Raw genomic sequence first — 22,429 nt, 5'->3', positions numbered from 1 at the left:
AGCAGATTCGGTATCACTGCCCCTTCAAGCACACGAAGAGTGTGTATGGAGTAAACGATTGAGTGTGAAGAGTCTTATACCAGGAAGCAGAAGAGGGAGATTTTTCAAGAGGTACTGAAGTTTTTTAGCAGGGAAAATTAGACCTCACTAAATGCACGTTGTAAATGATAAGAAGCTCAAAAAAGCACAAACCAAAATTTAGAGAGAACAAAAATCATTTGACGCGTCCTAATTGAATAATCCTCACTGCTAGAAGTAGATCCAAGACAATCGTAACTGTCAGTGTGGATTTGAAAGTATCGTAACTGCAGAGGTAAGTGCCTGACAGTGCTCATGAACTGCCTCCGCTGCAAATCAGTGAATCGTGAAAAATGCAATGTCCTTGGAACGGAACTTTTTAACAAGTCCTCGGCAAGTTATTTTGCGAAGAATGTGGGCGCCACACTGTGAAAACCTTACAAACTATTTTGGACCTTACAAAGAAAAGCAGCTTGTTACAACAAAGTATTTTGAGCATACGAAAGCTTTCAGAGTAAATAATTCGTAATTTACGAACTATTTATTCGCAGTTTGTAGATAGCTTGTAATAATATGTATGCTCAAAATACTTTCGTAAGATTTTAAACGTGCACACACTTGGAGAGAAGGCCGCTTTTCACGTCATGTCCAGTTAGGATAGCTCTGAGTCGACACAGACAGTTAGAATGGTCTTGGATATGGTCTGAGAGTCAGTATAATTCCACTAGGAACGCGTTAATTCAAGGTCATCCCGTACGTAGGGCCTCTGAAACGAAGGGTAATTTAAAGACGATTCGTATGGAACTCTAATCAGTGTATGAGCTTTTTAACTCTGGTGTCTTTTTTTGGCTTATGTCTGTTTCGAATTCGAACTGACTGGTTTTCTCAGAAAGCACAATAAGCGATAGGAAGTTTTAGAGGCCCTCTCTGCAAATTAAAAGAACGATTCTTAACTAGAATGTATATATTTTTCCTTCACTTATATTTCTAACACTGTAAATGGGAAACAAACAGCGAGACGCAACCTGACAAGAATTATATGCATCTCCGAAATTTTCAAAGATAGATTACCATAAAGAAAGCCTTTAAAATCAAAATTCAATACATCACAAATTCCATTAAAACTAAAAGGTGATTAAAAAGACACCTGGTAGGTAGTTTCAAGAAGACAATTATCTTAAAATCAAAACACTTGTTTGGTATATAAATTCATTTCTCGCCACACTCAACATCAAGTATAAACGTGTAAGGGAAAGACCCGAACGCAGAGCTCTGTAACATTCAATTTTCAGATTTTTCACTAACAATTTCATTAAGAGCTCTCAAAGTTACGACGATGTAATTACGAATTCAATTACAAATGAAGTTATCATTGATATAGCCCAGACCATCACGAGACATCGGAAGATGAAACTGGAAACGTTCAATCAGAATAAGCAACGGAGCCCTGCTCTGAGGTATTCGTACGGGTAACCCCGCTGTTCATTTGACAGAGGCATAAAAGAATTAAAATTACTAGTACAGGACGCTGCACGAAAAAAATAAAAGCAAGTCTTAATTTTCTACCCGTTCCCATCACCTTAAGTCTAAAACCTACAGTAAATATACATAAAATACAAAAAGACATTTATGTTCCTCCATGCGTCTCAGACATGGGTTCCAATAATAAAAAGTGGCCGAGAGTTCCGAAGTACATCAATAAGATTCACAAACAGCGATCTCGCGTGCCCGGGGAAACTACTTCCGGCCACACGGAGTTAAAACAAATCTGTGGAAAATTTTCATGTGCGCAATGAAAAACTTCCTCTGCAAAAACCGGGCCGGGCAGCCACTGCACGTGAAATGCTCAGCCCGAGGATTGAAGTGCGCGTCCATGTGCTGCTGGGCGTGACTGGCTGTCTTGAGCGGCGCCAGGCACAGGTGGCACGTGAGGGCGGGGTCCCGGACGTTGGCGTGCCAGTGGATGAAGTGCTGCACGAAGTCCTCCCAGCAGCTGAACGACGAATGGCAGCCGCTTCGCATGCACCACCCCAGCACGGCCGGGACGGAGCCGTCCCGCCGCACGTGGTGGAACTGCGCCATGTGCTGCGACAGGTCGCCGATGATGCGGGCGGAGCACAGAGGGCAGCCCGTGTCTTCGTAGTGGTGCGCGTGGACGTGGTACGGCAGCCCGCTGGCTGGACCCGTCTGCAGGCACAAGTCGCACATCGCGTCCCCCTGTTGAAGGGAGATTGTCATTAGTTCCTAGCGCTTTGAGGGTCAATCCTCCACTGGTTAAAACTACACCCTAAATGTTTTTGTACAAATTTTGTACGAGACATCACAGTTTTTTGAGCACACGAACTTTTCGTACAAATTTGTGCAAAATTTTATACAATTTTGGACAAAAATGGCGAAAAATGTGCAATTTTTCGTACAAAAATCGTACGAAAATTTCTTGTGCACAAAAAACTGTGATGTCTCGTACGAAATTGTACATAACATTCAGTGTGTAGAGCGTAATATTACCCTCTGTATTCAAGTGTAATTAGTTTACGCTTGAAATCAAGCGTAACAGGCTCATCCGCCAAGATTTTCCCCCTATATAAATGCATGGGGGAATTTCCAGAGTATGCTTCATTTCAAGCGTAACGTCTTCAAGCGTAACTTTATGCTTGACTCAAGCATAGATTTACGCTTTAGTTATACCAGTGTACGTAACGGTGCATGCGTAATTATCCATAAAAAGAGCACAATGAAGCGTTGAAAAAGTCTACAAGAGTTTAGTGCGAAAGGAAAGTGTCAAGGCTGACAAAAAAAAATGCCACTGGATTTTAATAACACCACGTAATTGCGTCACTCTGGGAAAAAGATACCCACAGATTCAGGACAAGTCCAGTGCAAGTGAATCGCTTTTAGAACGCGATTTCGAGTGCGACTGGGCGAAAGTGGAATTCACTCACCGAGCCTCGTGGAAGTGGGTGACACGTCCTCTGATGCGACACGTGATCTTCCCAGGAGCTGGCGGGGTGTTCACAGTACAGGGAGGGGCACCATCCAACCACACGTAGGTTGCCCGGAGGCGAAGAAGCTTCGACCACGCGATGGAAGCCCTTCTGGTGGGTCCGCAGAAGCTGCATCTCCGTGAACCGCGCTGGGCACAGCGAGCAGGTCGAGTCCATCACTCCGTGTGGCTTCCCGTGTGAAGAAAACCCGCAGACTGAACACACGAAAGGGTCGTGCTTCGACTTGGAGTGCTCCAGGTAGGCTTCCCAGGAGGAGAAACTCTCCGAGCAGCCCGAGAATAAGCACCAACCCCTGAACGAGGTACCATGGCCAACGACGGTGTATTGAGGCACGGCCGACGTCCGTCTGGACGTACTCGCAGCAACCACGGAGATCGCCGATGCAGGTCTTGACGTTCCCGGAGCAGTCTTCGAGGACGCCGATGGTGGTCTTGACGTCCCCGGAGCAGCCTTCGAGGACGCCGATGGTGGTCTTGACGTCCCCGGAGCAGCCGAAGAGGACGCCGACGACGGTTTTGACGTTCTTGAAGCAGCCGAGGAGGACGCCGACGACAGTTGTTTTGACCTTTTTGGAGCAGGCGAAGAGGACGCCGACGACGGTTTTGACTTTTTGGGAGCAGGCGGAGAGGACACCGACGACGCTTTTGACTTTTTGGGAGCAGGCGGAGAGGACACCGACGACGGTTTTGACTTCTTTGGAGCAGGCGAAGAGGCCAACGACGGTCCAGACGTTCCCGGAGCAGCCTTGGAGGACGCCGATGGTGGTCTTGACGTTCCCGGAGCAGCCTTGGGGGACGCCGATGAGGGTCTTGAAGTTGACGTTCCCGGAGCAGCCTTGGGGACGCCGATGACGGTCTTGAAGTTGACGTTCCCGGAGCAGCCTTGGAGGACGCCGACGACGGTCCAGACGTTCCCGGAGCAGCCTTGGAGGACACCGACGGTGGTCTTGACGTTCCCGGAGCAGCCTTGGGGGACGCCGATGACGGTCTTGACGTTGACGTTCCCGGAGCAGCCTTGGGGGACGCCAACGACGGTTTTGACTTCCTCGGAGCAGCCGAAGAGGACGCCGACGACGGTCCAGACGTTCCAGCAGTGGGGGCGCAAGCGCTTCCCGGCAAAGGGCGCCGTCGACGGTCTGGGCGTTTCTTTAACGGCCGAAGAAGTCGCCGATGACGGTCTTGGCATTCCCGCAGCGGCCAAGGAGGACTCCGACGACGGCCCTGGCGTTCTTCAGCAGTGGCCGCACCGCTTCCCGGCAGGTCCTCGGTCAGACTGTGAGGATGCAAAAGGCCCTGAGCTTCTGACGGGGCACTGTCCCTGGACGCCTGTTGTTCGCTTGCAGGCGCAGACGGCAACAGAGGGCCTGGCTCCAGGCCCAGCTCCTTCTTGACGGCAGCCAGCAGCAGAGGACTTGGCTCCACGAAGCCGTCCTCTCTGAGTTCCTTCTTGACGACGGCAGCCAGCAACAGAGGCCTTGGCTCCCCGAAGCTGTCCATGCCGAACTCCTTCTTGACGGTGATGCGGGGCGCAGCGGAACCTGGCAGCAGGGACAGGAATTAGATTCTGTGGAGAGCACAGGCATCGCCCAACGTTCTCCTAGCAGTTTCTATGATGTGTACGATTATAGCAAATGGTGTCGCTTTGAACATGCGAACCCGCACCCAGTCACCGAAATTCCAACATACACTACAAATAAGTGTGAAGATAAGAAAATGTGGATGTAGGATCTAGTTAAGGGCAGTGTCAACCACCTTCAATCTTTAAATACTAGACTGAATCGTTAAAATTAAAGAGCTCCTGAAAAAAAGTTTCTTAAAAATACATGATTAGAACAGCAAGGAGTGTATCTCGGAGATTATGTTTTACTCACACCAGTTTCGACATCAGCATAAGCCAACCGGAGCTAACTTGGAACAATCACATCGCAGTTCGTTCATTGCGTTGTTTTGGGCGTTGGGAGGTTGTTTATTAAGGTGAAATACTATCTCTACCACACATAATTGAGCGACAAATCATCAGTCATTAATTCGTAACGGTCGTGACTCATTCATTCGCAGTCTTCTCCCTTATAAGGAAAACATCAAATCAAGTGAACTTCAATGTGAAGGGCAGGCATGTCAGCCCTCCGTGAGTCTTCTGTGTTTCGCGCTCAGGAACCAGCTAGCTAGAAAAAAAACACCACAGTTCGATTTAAGCATATGGCAGAGTGTAAGCTGCGATTAGTTTAGAAAGGTTTTAAAATTACAAAAAAGTCCAACATAAGAAAGAGAAAGTAAACAAGGAATCAGGACAATCGCTTTTGAAATACAAGGCATTTTCCTTGAAAATCGACAGGTGCATGTAAGGTTTTAAACCACCTAAAAAGGTTTTAAAACTACAAGAATATACAACATAAGAAAGTGAGGGTAGACAAGGAGTCACCAATCGTTTCGAAAAATAAAAACAAAAAAAAACAGAGCACTTTTCCTTAACAACGACAGGTGCTTCAGTTTTTAAATCACTTTGAAAACTGTTAAAATTACAACAATGTCCAACATAAGATAGTGTAGGGAGACAAGGAATCAGGACAATCGCTTCGGAGAAACAAGGTATTTTCCTTGAAAAATATCAGGTGCGTTTCAGATTTTAAATCACTTCGACTGACACCCGAGGCCGCACCACCGTTGCCGAGCAAAGACAGCCAAACGAATGGAAGGCATGCTGCACGCCAGACGAGGTCCACCAGACGGGTTTTTGGGCCGCATTTCTTAAACTGGTAAAGAAAGACAGGAATGGTAAGCCGGTGCGCGTACAAAACCTGTTTAACTTTAACGGGTTAGGAGATACGACACAAATACGCGTCCAACACGCGCCAACCACCGAGCAGCACACCTACGATTGGCTTGGCTCGCGTTGCAACGCAAAGGCGGTCCGAACGCGGGTCGTTAAAACGGCGGAAGTAGAAGTAGTAAAGAGTATCTTAAGGTGTAAACCGAATTGAGTTGGTTAAGAGAACGGAACGAGAGCGAGACTAATAACAACTACAGGTTTCAAATGTCATTAGATAGGAGGAGGTGTCTTGAGTTGAGGGGTACACTGTTCACCTATCGTTGCTCCAAGAGAAAACATGTTGAGTTGTGACAGAGACAGAAAATCCCCCACAAGACAAAACAAAACAGAAAAAAACGAACATACTTTGACCCACAAGAGCGAGCAAATCAGCACGGCAAAACTAAACATCGATTGGACGAGTACGAAAAATCTTGTACAAAGCCTTATACAATTTTACATTTCACTATTCAACATATTAACAAAAAAAAATTCATGTGCAAACAATTTCATAAGACCTACGGCGAGAACCGCGAGACCCACAGTCCATGAAAGTGACTCATGTGTTTCCTGAAATGCTTCAACGTCAGAAACCCGACGGGGCAGCTGGTGCATCTGAACTGCTGCTTCCCCGGCGAGGCGTGGTCCTTGAGGTGCTCCTTGGCCTCGTCCTGGCTTTGGAAGCGAGCCAGGCAGACGCGGCACACAAGGTCGGCGTCCAGCGTCCAGTGGTGTAGCAGGAAATGCTGCACGTGATCCTGCCAGCGGCTGAACGAGGACTCGCAGCCCGTGTCAATGCACCAGCCCAGCACGGCCGGGACCTCGCCGTCGGAGGTCGCGTGGTGGAACTGCTGCCGGTGGTCCGTGTTGTCCGCGATGAAGCGCGCGGCGCACAGCGAGCACGGCGCGTCCCACAAGCGGTGCGCCTCCAGGTGGTCCGGCAGCCCCGCCACGGGCTTCACGGCCAGGCACAAGTCGCACACCGTGTCGTCCTGCGGACAGTGGAACATCAACACTTGTTGCACACTAAATGTTTTTAAACAAATTTTGTACGAGACATCACAGTTTTTAGTGCACACGGACTTGTCGTAGAAATTTGTACAAAATTTTGAACAAGAAAGTCGGAAAATGTGCAGTTTTTCGTACGAAAATTGTACGAAAATTTCGTGTGCACACAAGACAGTGATGTCTCGTACGAATTTGTTCATAACATTTAGTGTGTGACACACCAGAAAAACCAAGCGGCGAGACCTCCTCACATGAGATGCGAAAGTGCACTGAAAATGTAAGTGTGTACTGAGTGCATGCGAAGAGCACGTAAGAGTGTACCGAGCTCAAGTTCACAGTGTGTGCACTTTTCAGACACCATGGGAGTGCAGAGTTTGCACTCTCCACACTTGTTCGGAGTTCTCCACATTAGCATCATGCCAAGGGATAGATCATGAGAACATTACAAATGGCAAAAAGTCCTACAAAGGACTACAGACCCTCACGCTAAAAACGAAGTACTATAAGGATACATGGTACAAACAAATTTATTTTGTTGTAAGAAGAAATAGTTCATAAATTACGAAGTATTTTCTTAGCAAGTTTAGATATGCTCAAAACTTTTTCTTGAGAAGCTGCTTTTCTTTGCAAGGCCTACAGAGGTTTGTATGGTTTTCGCGGTGCTATATTATGAACAAAATCGTGCAAGGCTGACTTACTTTGGCAAAAAAAAAACTTTTTGGTGAGAGATAAAAAGTCAATACGAGGCTGAGAATGTACCATGTTTTTAATTAATGCTTAAACTTTGCACAAAATTGTGCATATGGTTTAACGCGCATGAAACTGTGCGAACTGGGCACGAAACTGTGCGTAGATGCGCATACTGTGCAAATCGAAGAGCGTACATTGTATGCTCTAACTGGAGAATGCCTGCAAGCACGCTCTAACTAGCGCATGCCTGCCAAGCAACTTTCTATTGCATACATGCCAAGTACACGCTAACTGGAGCATGCCTCTAGAGCATAAGGGATAGGGAGTTGCCTGCATCAGATAGCGTGTACATGGCATATATGCACTAGTAAAAGCATGCTTGGCAAGCATGCGCTAGCTAAAGCGTGCTTGCATGCATGCTTCAGTTAGAGCATACAATGTACGCTCTTCAATTTGTAGAGTAAGTGCGTTCTACCAGGCGCATGCTTAGTTCCGTTACCACGCTATGCACAAAAAATAACCTACGCTCTGAGTGTATCTGGACAATTTTATACGTGATCTCACACAACATACGAACGGTTTCGTATAAATCGGAAAGACACGATAGCAAAAACGCAGAATCGCAACAAAAACAAACAAAAATCGTGCGAAATTGCGAACAGATTAATCTGTTCAAATTTGAATGAGTACGTGTGCGCGAAATTGTCAGACAACACGTACAAAGTTCGTCCAAAGGACTAGGGTGTGCACACAGTAAATGTTTTACGGTGAAAGGCTGCACCAACATAATATGGTGGAGATTTGCTCCATAATTCCAACGAAATTCGTCCAAATCTCTATGAGGTACAGTGAATTCTCAATGGTATGTTACGAAGTCAGCTGCACCACCATAATATGGAACATTTTCACCATAATATGGAGAATCTTCACTGTACAACATTTAGAGTGCATGTATCTAGGGTTTGATACACATCACCTACTAAAAGGTCCGCTCACCTGCGTCGGAGCCAAGTGGCTCTCCTTCTGATGGACGACGTGCTCCTCCCAGGACAGGAAGGCCCGGCCGCAGTGCGGGAAAGTGCACCAGCCGATGACGGCGCGCGCTTCCTGGATCCTCAGGTGCCACTTGCGCGACGTGATGGAGTCGAACGCGCGGTGGAAGAAGTTCTTGTGCACCCTGAGGGCCTGCGAGTCGACGAACCGCGCCGAGCAGAGGGCGCACTTCGCGTCCGCGTCGCCGTGCTGCGCGGCGTGGACGTTCAGGCAGGTCGGGCACAGGGAGCGGCCGTGGCGCTGCAGGCAGTGCTCCACGTAGCCGGCCCACGACGCGAAGTCCTCCGAGCAGCCAGGGAAGGTGCACCAGCCCAGCACCGCGATCACGTCGCCCACCTCCGCGGCACCCACGGACGAGGCCGTGGCTGCCGCTGGTTCACTAGAAGTCGTTCCGACCTGAAAAAACAGCAGATACTAGTTGAGTCGAATCGAGGGGAAAAATCACTCTTAAAACCTGCGACCCGACTGTTACGTCTATTACGCCTCAAAATTATAGGAATTTAGTTAAAAACAGACCAAAACACCCCTAAAATAGATCTAATTTGGAGAATTTCGGCTATTACGCTGCTATTACGCACTCTATTAAGCGTACTATAACGGACAGGGTGACTCGACTATTACGCGAGTGCATTACCCCTCGAGTCGTACACTCTCAGCCTTACTATATCTTATAAAAGCAGACGCATTTTTGTAAGCAACAATAACCCTTAGTAATTTTTGTCAGTGTTACTTGGCAATTGCTAATTACTTAACTGATAGTTCCGTATTCTAAGTAGACTACAAAGAAATTTTAACGTATTTTAGAACGAAAACGAAACATTATTAGTATTAAAGTTGCTTACAGAAATACGACTGCTAATGAGAAATAGTCAGTAAACGGCTAAGGGTGAAGTCCTTCCAACCTGCAATTCAGCAGATACAAGTTGCGTCGAAGTTGCTCCGGCCTGAGTAACAACAGCCCCTGGCTGAATCGGAGTCGTTCCAGCAAGTGTGACGGCAGCCACTGGGTGCCCCAAAGTAGGTGCGTCCTGTGAAACAACAGCCACGAGTGAACCGAAATCGTTCCAGCAAGTGCAACAGGAATCACTCTCAGCACGTTACTGGCCTTTTTCTTGTTAGTAAAATTATGTTCAAAACCAAATTGTCAGTGCATTATGTATACATAATATTTCTGAAGTAGTTCCTTATAATGGAAAAGTGCGTATTATGGTTGCACAAATTACACTGGTAAAACTAAAGCGTAACTCTATGCTTGAGTCAAGCATAAAGTTACGCTTGAAGACGTTACGCTTGAAATGAAGCATACTCTGGAAAATCCCCCATGCATTTGGATAGGGGGAAACTTGTCGGATGAGCCTGTTACGCTTGATTTCAAGCGTAACCTGATTACGCTTGAAAACAGAGGGTAATACTACGCTTTAGTTTTACCAGTGTACTTGCATAACAGACAAAATGAGCAAAAAGTCAGTAACGTGCTGAGAGTGCTCCGTCGAAGGCGTTCCGACCTGTGACACAGCAGCCAATGGTGGGATCGCAGTCGTTCCAGCAAGGGTAACAGCTGCCACTAGTTGCCCCGAAGTAGGTCTGTCCTGTGAAACAGCAGCCACTGGCGGCACCGAAGTCGTTTCAGAGAGTTTGACAGCAACCACTGGTTGCCCCGAAGTAGGCCCGACCTGTGAAACAACCGCCATTGACTGAATCGAAGTCATTCCAGCGAGAGTAACAGCAACCACTAATTGCATCGAAGTCGTTCCAACCTGTGAAACAGCAGCGACTGGTGGGATCGAAGTCGTTCCAGCAACTGTAACAGCAGCAACTGTATCAGCAGCGACTGGTTGCCCCGAAGTAGCTCCGTGCGGTGTTCCAGCAGCGACGGGTTGCCCCGAAGTACCTGTTCTACTTCCAGTAGGTGTTCCAGCAGGTGGCGTCGGTGTCACTCCAACCGGTGTAACGGCCAGCATCGGTTGCACATAGTTATTGGCTCCGGCTCGTGCAACAGCAGCTACTGGTCGAGTCAAAGTCGTTCCAACCTGTGAAACAACAACCAATACGTCAGTCGGAGTCATTCCGACAGGTGTAACAGCAGCAGCCACTGGTTACGTTAAGCACTCCCAACCTTTGAAACAGCAGCAGGTGGTTTCGTTGAAGTCCTTCCGACCCGTGCAATGGCAACCACTGGTTGCGTCGAAGTCGCTTCGATTGAACTCCTCGCCTCCATTCGTTCCTTCGACGTCGTTCCCACAGCCGTTGTTGCCACTTTCAGTGGCACCGATGTCGCCCCGACTGGCAAGGCCGCCGGCAGCGGCCTGAACTTGGTTGAAGTCGCTGCAGTGGCCGCTGGGGCTCGGGGCTCGGCCGTCGGCGTCTTCGGCGGTGGACGGTGAAATTCAGCCAAGTGCTCTCTGAGCGCCCATGGGTGCACGAAGCTCGCAGAGCAATGGCTGAACAAAACCCAAACTATTAGCTATGAGCCACTTCAGTAGTGCACACTTGATGTGTATATTTTAACAATTTGGACGTGCTCTCTCATTGTTTGAATCCTGAGACCTTTTTCGCACAAATTTGTACGCAGAATCGCACGAATTCGTGCGAAATCGCGAACAAATTAGCAGAAAGCACGTTCGCAAAAAGGCAAGTGTGAGCGAAATCGTGCGAGACCACGTACAAAAATTGTGACACGGAATTTAGGTGTACATGAAGCATTACGTTGTGTACGAGAAAACACGGGTAGTTGCCTCGCGTCTCGCAAACAAGCGCGGATCCAGGGGGGCGCAAAAGGACAATTGCCCCCCCCCCCCCTGACCCCTAGATAGCCACCTGAAAGGTAGGCAAAAAGCACCACATTGCCCCTGTAAGTAGGCAAAAAGTGCTACTTTGACCACCCTCCCTTGGGCCGACTCTGGATCCGTCACTGCTCGCAAAATTGTAGTCAAACAAAACGACACTGAGTCTCAAAATAAAATTCCCTTTTAAGTGTTCAAACGAAATGACTTCTTCAAATTTTCTGGTGGTCTTGATCACGTCTGTGAACTGTATACATTGACATAAACGATTTAGTAAGACGAAGAAATGTTACGCAATTCAAATCAGATAGTTTTGGGTTTCCAGAGAATAGTTGAGTAATAGAACAGGATTCTCCGGAATTAACGAGGGTACGGGCAAAAGCGTTGCCGAAGGCACCTTCGTAAAGTCTCAAGACGTTTTGATAATTTACGAAGATTCTCGTTACTTAAAAAAAGATTCTTCGTTAATCCATAAATATTTGTAATGCATTTACGGAGGTTCCTCGTTTTTAACGAATAACCTTCGTGAATTTACAAGGGCAACATTTGAGCAAGAGGTGACATCGTTAATTAAGTCACTATACTCTGACCAGAAAACGAAAAAGAACCACTTCTGTGGTACACACTGAATGTGTTGATTATAACAGCGCGGACGTGCTCTCACATTTAGAGTCGCACAAATTCTTGTTAAATCGCGTACAAATGAACAAAAAGCCCTTGAGTGACTCAGTGACATCGTTAATTGGGTCACTTTATTGTTTTACAGTGTACGTACTTCTGAGTGCAGTCCAGTCCGGCGTCCGCGTGCAACAGCGTGTGGCAGCGGTGGCTGAAGACGCGCGCCAGACACAGCGAGCAGAAGGACTCGGCGTCCGACTGCTTCAAGTGGCGCTGCTTGTAGTGCAGGACGTGCCTCTCCCAGGAAGGGAACCCCTCGGAGCATCCCGGAAAGACGCACCAGCCCACGACACTGCCCGCGGAGCCCCGCGACCCCGGCTTCCCCCGTTGGCTCGAAGCAGCAGACGGCCCGGGCAGCGGCAGCACCTCCAGGCGGTCCAGGCGAAGGCCCCTCTGGCGGACGACGGAGCGCGACTCAGAGGCATGACCTGAAAGCAGAAACAGGAATTAGTGCTCGTTGGCAGGACACGGTAAATCCATCTCCTGTGATTGCAAGGAACAACGGCCTCAGGAGATGGCTTTCCCGTGGACATGCGGCCCAGCCGTTCATGCGCAAAGCATGCATGCGTTATCCGTACTACGGCACTTACAATACCACCGATGACGTGGACTCTGCTGTATAAAACAAGGTCAAAACGGCACCAAGAACAAACTCTTGTGAAAAATCATGTGCAGTTCTCGATTTTTAAAAATGTCAAGGATTAAAAAGTGGGAACACTGTGGCGTCTTTCCATATCACATTTCTCAAGCACAACGAGAGAGAGAGAGAGAGAGAGAGAGGAGAGAGAGAGAGAGAGAGAGAGAGAGAGAGAATCTCTTCCTGTGATGATAAAAACATAGGAAAGTCTCCACAGCAAGATAGACATTTTACCCATGAAATTTCCAAGCAAATAATTACGGATGTATGAAAAAAAAATCATGACACTAGCACACACAACAAGCAAATACAAAGATTCTGCGACCATAACAGTTTCGGGTCAAAAGGTGAGAAGTTGATCTTCCCCTTCAGCTGAAGCGGCAAAATGAGATGCAGCCCCTAGTGCCTGCAACAATTAAAACCATCTGTTAGCCCTAAGATTTGTTTGTATTCTTTGTTAAAAAAAATTCTGAGTGTGGGTGACTCTGTTAGACTTGGTGAGCTTTGCTCGTAATTCCAAGGTTAACAGGGATTCTACGATTTCATAACTGAGAGTGATAATTGAGATTCCGTCTGTGTAGTTTGTGATTAGCAAGATAATGCACAGGGCACTTCATTTTCTGTTCACTCTACCAAAAATGTCCTGTAAATGCCGTTAATTTATTACCAGTTTTCACTGTAGGTCAATTCACAGCGTTTACTGTGATCTGCTCACGGGATTCACTGTGATCTTGTTCGCGGTGTTCACTGTGATCTGGTCCCCAGTAAACACTGTGAGTTTGACGCCGCTAAGCACCGAAGTACTGCAAATCAGGCTCCAATTCACGGCGTTTACTGTGGCCAGATCACAGTGAACACTGTAACCGAGATCACAGTGAACGCCGTGAACTAGTTCACAGCAAACGCCGTGAATTGCATAACAGCAAACATTGGTAATAAATTAACGGCGTTGACAGGACATTTTTTGTAGAGTGTTCATGGAAGTCAAGGAGCTCAGTGTTTGATTCTTAAGTGAACGACTGTGACGTTCGTCCCTTTCGTGGGAGAATGAGGTACTTCGAACAAATAATACACACACTCAGAAATGGAGGACGAAAGGACAGATTTTGACAGGCCTTCATTGAAACTAAAAATAACGTTTGATCATCACATTAACTTAAGAAGGAAACAGCCTGTCTATGAACACACCATAAACAATCAGTCAATCAGTTGCGACGCGAATGATCTGCATCTCCTGCTCTACCTCTTCTCACAGAAGGACTTAAACGAAGAAGTAATCTTGAGGTCCAAAACTTGAAAAATACTGTCCTCACAATAAACCAGATCGGTTCGAAATAAGATCTAGCTATCCTAAACAAACAAATAACTGTACAAAAAAAACCATTATCATATTATCATATTACACTGATCATTACACTATATACATAACACATATTCCACTATTTCCTGTGAAACACATTCATGTGCTGCGACAGGCGTTTCTGCTTGAAATATCTAGCCGGGCATATATCGCACAAGAAGTGCTCTTTCTGAGTGTCGAAGTGCTTATCCGAGTGCCTCTTGAGGGCTTTGGGTGACCTTTGAACGCGCAAACAGAGTTGGCACACCAAGGCTCGGTCCGAGACGGCCACGTCGTGAGAGTGAGCGGTGTGCCGAACGAAGTCGCTCCACGAGCTGAAGGAAGAATCACAACCGCTTCGCGGGCACCACCCAAGCTCGGGAGCGACAAGGCCGTCCGACTTGGCGTGGTGGAACTCGGTCAAGTGGCTGGATAAGTCCTTGATGGGGCGGGCACAGCAATGGGGACAGGCCTCGTCCCTTTGATGATACACCAGACAGTGGTACGGCACGCCGACACGTTGGTCCACCACCTCCAGACACAGCGGGCACGTGGCGTTCGCCTGTCACAGGGAGATTGCCAGCAATTAGTAGTGCGAATGAGTCAGCACTGCGAGAAAAGATCACGGTAAATCCTGTACTGATTACTCCAGACTTCACCGTACTTTTTTTAACAGGCAAAACCGTGGTTTTTTAGCAGATGATACGTTCACGTATCAGCGTGCTTGTACTCTCGTGCAGAGAGTACCGAGTTTCCGGCTAGCCAGGCAGCAGTTGCCTCGTTGCCTGAAAAGCAAGCCTAGAAGAGGCCGAGCGCCTCGCTGGCAAGGCAGCGGCTGGCTGGCCTGCCTAGAAGATTATGAGCGGAGGGCCCTCAGCGTGCCGCACCGCGCCGCGGTCCCGCCGCACCATGAATCGGCGCGGCTGCGGGGGCTCGGGTTGCGCGCGCGGCGTATAACCTCGACAACACCCAGCTATCTAGTACTCCTAAGTGCGTCCCTCACGTTGCGCGGTGCCGCTCCCCTTCCTCTCGTTACGAGACGCTGCTAGCACTCATCGCGCAGCTGCCCCCCCGCGCCCCTTCCTCTGCCTAGACGCCACGTCCCGCCGCGCTTCGCCACACCCCGCAACAGTCCACACACACCCACCCACTTGAACCTTGAGTGCGTAGAACGCATAGCACTGCCCCCCCCCCCCCCCCAACCCTTGCCCCTCTCGAGAAGCGGCGCGCCGGCAGTCGGCAGTGCACGCCACTCATGCTTGCTTATCTTGAGCGTCTCGGGTTCGGGTGTCGCAGGCCTCGGCCGGCCGGCCCTGCTTGGAGATGTGGCTGACACGCTGCGTCCGGCGAGGCATCCCGCCCTAGTACCGAAAACAACTCTTACGGGTGTTGAGTATTCATGTGATTAGCCACCAAATTGTGCATCCTCGCTTTGAAACAACGAAAATGATACCCAACACAAGCGGTATCCGACATATGAGTGTGCCACCGACATTGCGAACATGTTTAACACAAAACAATGGCACGTTAGGATATCCAAAAGTTAAAATAAAATTGACATTTTCGTGAATGATTATGTGTAAGAAATTTGTCAAATGAAGAGTTCCGAGTGTTTACTCTTCCAAATTAATTCACGAAATGTCACATTCGTCATCGACAAATTTTTCTACTCATCATGGAGAAAAAAAATACCACACATTTAAATGTAGTATCATCTGCTTTCACGTTAGCGTTAGCGTTAACGTTTTTTTACAGACAATACCGTACTTTTTTTACAGGCAACACCGTACTTTTTTTACAAGGAATCCCGTACTTTTTTACCCGGCAATCCCGTACTTTTAATATCTATCAAAATCTGCTATAATTTATTTCAGTCGGTCGACCCTCGTTTTTTAAGATTCTGATGTACATAACTGCTGAAGTCGGACTCCTGGACCCCCCTTCCGACCACTCGTTGAAAAGGTCTTGACGAGACCTATCGAAAGGTGCAATAAAATTTTTCAGTCGGTCGACCCCCTTTTTTCAAGATCCTGATGTGGACAATTCTTGGGAGCGGCCTTTGTTGGGACCAGATCAGGTCCTTCCTACGGCATGCACTGTACGAAAGAACGGTAACTACTGATAAAAAAAACTACGGAATATTTTGTAAAACAAGTACGGAAAATACTGTAGACTGTACGGTGGATACTGGTTTTTGAAGTACGGTAAAGTTTGGCAAAAAAATTATCCAGGATTTACCGTCATTTTTTCTCAGAGTGAGGTTCGACTTCAATTAGGTGCAAATTTGAACGCGATCGACCACAAAATTTTCACATCAAAACTGAACGGAAGGTTACGATGCACAAAATCCAGAAACGTTTCGTACAAAAAGGAAAGTTGCAACTTGAGTGTATGCTAAAAGATGGCTGACCCACAGTCAAAAGACACAAAATATCCGTGAATCTTTGCAGATTTCCGTAGCGGAGGGGACTTCAGATATGGATAGGCACAATTCAGCACAGGAAAGAAAAGTGAACAGCTTCCAGCACACTACGAAAATTTGTTGTCATTTAATGACAAAATAGTGGATGACATTTCCATCTCTTGCAAATGGATGAAAATGTCATGATAAAAAGAAGAAAAGGTCGGCACAAAGCAAAGATGAGAATGTCATCGCAAAGTGATGAAAATATCATCGCAACATTGGTAGCTAACGAATGTGACGTCTAATTCGTTCGTGTGCGAATTTTGTCACGCTCGTTTGAATATGACGTCATGTGACACCTTACTAAAACGGCCCAGTCTCGTACAAACGAATGTGACAACAAATTCAAACGAACGTGACAAAATTCACACTCCAATGAATATTACCTCCCATTTGTTGGCTACCAGTGAATGTGATGAAAATGTCGTCACAAAGTGACGAAACTGGCGTCACAAAGTGATGAAAATGTCATCACATAACAAATGAAATTGTCATCAAAGCTCCTCATTGAATGGGCGTGACAACGACAACTATTCTACCAAATGCTTTGCAGACAGCCTGGAGAGGAACATTAACCTTGGCATTGCCATGAAGTGACAATCAAATTTTGGCAGAGCGACTTCGAGTGATGATGGCTTGTACTGACCTGAGCCCTGTCGATATGACACGCCTTCTGATGCTCGAAGTGATCTTCCCACGACCGGAAAGGCCGGTCACAGTGCGGGAAGGTGCACCAGCCGATAGTTCTGTCCTTTCCGCCGCACTTGCACAGCTTCACCTGCTCCGCTGCCGGAGCGGGTGGTGGGCATGGGGCAGCGGGTAGTGGGCATGGGGCAGCATGTAGTGGGCATGGGGCAGCGGTCGGCAGCAGAGGGCCTTGCGCGCAGTCCGAGTGTAGATCCTTCCTAACGGATATACGGACCGTGGCGGCCTCTGCAGAACCTAGAGCAACAACCGGCAGTCAGCTTTCATTCACAGCTCGGACATAGTGACATTCGACCGTCCACAAAAGTAACAGGCAAAATAAAGCTCAGAAATAAAAGAGAGATGTGCATTTTGACTAAATATTTTGAGTGTTTACAACACGGTAAAAACTGTTCCTGGTTTTCCCAGGAACACCCTGGAAATTACTTATATCTTCACAATGGGCTTCCTGGGAAAACCAGGTTCCGTTTTCAACGTGAAGTTTACCAAAATATTAAAGTACGTATAAAAATAGACGACTATATTCTTCGCACTAGCATCACTCTCGCATACGCTCCAAATATTCCGTTAAATCTCCAACCCGCTGACGCATGCAAAATCCAAACCAAGCAACAGATAAACCCGCGTAACTACAAGAGGGCAAGGCAGAAGACATAAAATTCAGAAAAGAATTGCCCACCACCTTCAATTACAGAACGCAACGGCTCAGTCATTGAATTTAAAACCGTCATCTCTTAAGCGGGGTTGACCGATAATTCACACAGCCAAAATCTTTTCCACCCAAACGGTATTGCAGGGAGTGTAGATCGGTGCACTCTTAACTCTAGCGGACTTTATGTTGCACAATTATGCTTGCATAGATACGTACGTAAGGTGTGTCTAAAATTACTTATCACTGTATACATTTTAAGCATCCTCCTGCATAAAATGTACACGATGCATTATGTTATAATCACCTTGCGTACCAGTGAATGCGTAAATAAACATAACCAGTGCATAGTTAAGCATTTCAAAAAGTCCGAAGAGTCGGGTGTGTTGGTGTTTCTAGTCCAACCGACTAGGCGAGATCTCGAAACTCCTTACTTCTTGCGGCATAAATTAAAACGCACAGCAATTTTCCGCTTAAAATTGACCCGATTCCGGTCTCGCAACGACATCGAATGGGACTTTAGCTTAACGCACGAAAACCTGCTGTCGTATTAACGTGGGATTCTCCAAGGGTATAATCCAAGGGTTCATTCGCATTTAACGTGACGTCTTTCGTCGTTCTCGCTCTCGTTGTCAGTCCGTAAGGCCCGACAAGGGCAGAGCTGTGGAAAAAAAAAGTTACGTAATAAGTGAATAAAGTGAACAATTATGAACTTGACGCTGAAAAGTTAGACCGCACAAGAAGCATTATTGACATTGAGCGGCAACACACGTACATAAACTAAACAGATTTGAACAGTAGTACAAAATGTAAGCTAGTGGCTCGGAAGAAGCCAGAAACTTAACAGAAAACACTGCGACTGCACAGAAAACATAGCAGCTGTTACAACCACGTTTGCGAAGTATATATACAATACCAGGCTTCGCATCAATACACTCTAAATGCGTCTAACGAAGGAATTTGCAATAATACGAAGAAAATGGCGCAAGAATGGCAGCTCCCCACGGAGCTGGCTGTAGTCTTCTTCCTCCCATGAGCTCAACGACGGACCGCAGCCGATTTCCACACTCCACCGCAAGACAGTCTGGGCAAAGAACTGCGCCGTGTGGTTGGCTACGTCACCGAGGCGGCGAACCGAGTACAGGGGCAGGGCGCGTCGCCTTGACGATGCAGCCCGTCAGCTAGCTTCATTTGTGGGCACAAATCACACGGCGCATCCACCTGAAGAAACCAAAGAAGAATCTTATCAACACACTGACACAAAGCATGACACATGAACGATTTACAAAGTAAAGGCAAAAAGGCGATCCCATGGGAAATTAACACAATTCTAGGACATACTCGGTTCACATAAACGATGTCCTAGAAACGTTTGACACCGGAAGTACATTTTGAGGTTAAAATTCAACCGCTATTGGACGAATGGGGGTCTTAACTCCGTGGAGTGCAATTTCAATTAGTATCTGTATAGAAGTTAACGTTTTAGATGCGAAGTTTTCCTCAGGAGAAATAAAAAGAAAAGATGAATTAAGATACCGGCAAATGAACCTTCAGAGAAATAAGCACAACATAGCGTTGGAGCATTTAAAAATATCAGCCCACAATAGCCCGTAAATGCTATGAAATTATACAGCTATTCATTTTTCTTCAAATTCAAGAGATTTGATCCATGGACACATATTAGTCTTCTAAATTTTACAGGAAAAACTGAGAGAAATTTTGAAACGGGCAACGTTTTTGCACTAAATTTTTCGTGTGCAAAACTATTGCCAATACCCAAAAGCAAGGGTACCTGTTCCTTTGTCGTAAGGAGAATTTGGGAGTAACGACTTAAAGTTAACATAAACGTGCATAACCCAGAAACTAAAATGGTGTGGGACCCCACTTGTTCATGAGTTTAAGCAGTGGAAAGGAACTTTTAGATATAAATGAGACTTCTGACACCAGAATTTAACAATTATGACACAACAATGTGCTCCCTGTAAAATTTACTTCAAACGAATTAGGATATTCTCCCAGCTTCCGAGCGCGTAAGGTAGGATGGTTCTCTTAAGAGGAGTCGAAATGGTCCCTGACACAACTCAAAGAGACTTAAATATATGGGGAACTCGGTTTTTTGGATTACAAGAAATGGGGGGCATTTTTTTCGTTATTAAAAAACCCTTAAATGCCAAATTCCCTTTTTTCCTGGGAAATTAACTTTTTTGTAGTGGGGATTACTTTCTTTTCGGGGACTGGATCGGTCCCCATAAAACGTTTTTCCCCGGTGCCCGAATCTGAAAAGGGAATTTCCCGGGTTTATTTGGGGAGATGTAAACCTGTAACCAGTACGGGAAACCCGAAAATTTCAAAAAGGTGAATTGATCGAAAATTGGTAATAAAAAGGGGTTGACAGGTTTTTTTTGGGGGTTTCAGGGAAGTCAAGGAGCTCAGTTTTTGTTCTTAAGTGAACACTGTAGTTCGTCCCTTTCGTGGGAGAATGAGGTACTTCGAACAAATAATACACCCCTCAAAATGGAGGACGAAAGGACAGATTTTGACAGGCCTTCATTGAAACTAAAAATAACGTTTTATCATCACATTAACTTAAAAGGAAACAGCCCGTCTATGAACACACCTAAACAATCAGTCAATCAGTTGCGACGCGAATGATCTGCATCTCCTGCTCTACCTCTTCTCACAGAAGGACTTAAACGAAGAAGTAATCTTGAGGTCCAAAACTTGAAAAATACTGTCCTCACAATAAACCAGATCGGGTTTGAAATAAGATCTAGCATCCTAAAAAACAAATAACTGTACAAAAAAAACCATTATCATATTATCATATTACACTGATCATTACCTATATACATAAACATATTCCCCTATTTCCTGTGAAACACTTCATGTGCTGCGACAGGCGTTTTGCTTAAAAATCTAGCCGGGCATATATCGCACAAGAAGTGCTCTTTCTGAGTGTCGAAGTGCTTTCCGAGTGCCTCTTGAGGGCTTTGGGTGACCTTTGAACGCGCAAACAGAGTTGGCACACCAAGGCTCGGTCCGAGACGGCCAGGTCGTGAGAGTTAGCGGTGTGCCGGACGAAGTCGCTCCACGAGCTGAAGGAAGATCACAACCGCTCCCCGGGCACCACCCAAGCTCGGAGCGACAAGGCCGTCCGACTTTGGGGTGGTGGAACTGGTCAGGGGGCTGGATAAGTCCTTGATGGGGCGGGACAGCAATGGGGACAGGCCTCGTCCCTTTGATGATACACCAGACAGTGGTACGGCACGCCGACACGTTGGTCCACCACCTCCAGACACAGCGGGCACGTGGCGTTCGCCTGTCACAGGGAGATTGCCAGCAATTAGTAGTGCGAATGAGTCAGCACTGCGAGAAAAGATCACGGTAAATCCTGTACTGATTACTCCAGACTTCACCGTACTTTTTTTAACAGGCAAAACCGTGGTTTTTTAGCAGATGATACGTTCACGTATCAGCGTGCTTGTACTCTCGTGCAGAGAGTACCGAGTTTCCGGCTAGCCAGGCAGCAGTTGCCTCGTTGCCTGAAAAGCAAGCCTAGAAGAGGCCGAGCGCCTCGCTGGCAAGGCAGCGGCTGGCTGGCCTGCCTAGAAGATTATGAGCGGAGGGCCCTCAGCGTGCCGCACCGCGCCGCGGTCCCGCCGCACCATGAATCGGCGCGGCTGCGGGGGCTCGGGTTGCGCGCGCGGCGTATAACCTCGACAACACCCAGCTATCTAGTACTCCTAAGTGCGTCCCTCACGTTGCGCGGTGCCGCTCCCCTTCCTCTCGTTACGAGACGCTGCTAGCACTCATCGCGCAGCTGCCCCCCCGCGCCCCTTCCTCTGCCTAGACGCCACGTCCCGCCGCGCTTCGCCACACCCCGCAACAGTCCACACACACCCACCCACTTGAACCTTGAGTGCGTAGAACGCATAGCACTGCCCCCCCCCCCCCCCCAAAACCCCTTTCCCCTCTCGAGAAGCGGCGCGCCGGCAGTCGGCAGTGCACGCCACTCATGCTTGCTTATCTTGAGCGTCTCGGGTTCGGGTGTCGCAGGCCTCGGCCGGCCGGCCCTGCTTGGAGATGTGGCTGACACGCTGCGTCCGGCGAGGCATCCCGCCCTAGTACCGAAAACAACTCTTACGGGTGTTGAGTATTCATGTGATTAGCCACCAAATTGTGCATCCTCGCTTTGAAAAAACGAAAATGATACCCAACACAAGCGGTATCCGACATATGAGTGTGCCACCGACATTGCGAACATGTTTTAAAACAAAACAATGGCACGTTAGGATATCCAAAAGTTAAAATAAAATTGACATTTTCGTGAATGATTATGTGTAAGAAATTTGTCAAATGAAGAGTTCCGAGTGTTTACTCTTCCAAATTAATTCACGAAATGTCACATTCGTCATCGACAAATTTTTCTACTCATCATGGAGAAAAAAAATACCACACATTTAAATGTAGTATCATCTGCTTTCACGTTAGCGTTAGCGTTAACGTTTTTTTACAGACAATACCGTACTTTTTTTACAGGCAACACCGTACTTTTTTTACAAGGAATCCCGTACTTTTTTACCCGGCAATCC

The 22,429-nt window shown here is 47.2% G+C and overlaps 3 protein-coding genes across 3 annotated transcripts; all 3 read right to left on the bottom strand.

Moving 5' to 3' along the window:
* Window positions 1-964: 964 nt before the first annotated feature.
* On the bottom strand, window positions 965-6,131 carry LOC117652026. Its single transcript, XM_034396658.1, has 4 exons — window positions 6,107-6,131; window positions 4,270-4,560; window positions 2,961-4,168; window positions 965-2,235 (listed from the first exon to the last, which is right to left on the bottom strand). The coding sequence occupies exons 1-4, from the start codon at window positions 6,129-6,131 to the stop codon at window positions 1,756-1,758; spliced, it is 2,004 nt and encodes a 667-aa protein (XP_034252549.1). The 3' UTR covers window positions 965-1,755.
* On the bottom strand, window positions 4,965-12,484 carry LOC117651757. Its single transcript, XM_034396073.1, has 7 exons — window positions 12,141-12,484; window positions 10,699-11,023; window positions 10,340-10,612; window positions 10,088-10,255; window positions 9,485-9,610; window positions 8,526-8,978; window positions 4,965-6,823 (listed from the first exon to the last, which is right to left on the bottom strand). Exons 2-7 carry the CDS (start codon window positions 10,798-10,800, stop codon window positions 6,350-6,352), a joined length of 1,596 nt encoding a protein of 531 aa, XP_034251964.1. The 5' UTR covers window positions 10,801-11,023; window positions 12,141-12,484; the 3' UTR covers window positions 4,965-6,349.
* Window positions 12,485-13,765: 1,281 nt separating this feature from the next.
* LOC117651888 lies at window positions 13,766-18,905 on the bottom strand. Its single transcript, XM_034396429.1, has 4 exons — window positions 18,810-18,905; window positions 18,377-18,498; window positions 17,130-17,425; window positions 13,766-14,581 (listed from the first exon to the last, which is right to left on the bottom strand). Exons 1-4 carry the CDS (start codon window positions 18,869-18,871, stop codon window positions 14,120-14,122), a joined length of 942 nt encoding a protein of 313 aa, XP_034252320.1. The 5' UTR covers window positions 18,872-18,905; the 3' UTR covers window positions 13,766-14,119.
* Window positions 18,906-22,429: the final 3,524 nt, after the last annotated feature.

Source organism: Thrips palmi, unplaced genomic scaffold, assembly GCF_012932325.1.
Source record: "Thrips palmi isolate BJ-2018 unplaced genomic scaffold, TpBJ-2018v1 HiC_scaffold_6, whole genome shotgun sequence".
Taxonomy (NCBI): domain Eukaryota; kingdom Metazoa; phylum Arthropoda; class Insecta; order Thysanoptera; family Thripidae; genus Thrips; species Thrips palmi.
The sequence above is the reverse complement of the archived record's forward strand: the minus strand, read 5'-3'. Positions and strand labels throughout refer to the sequence as shown.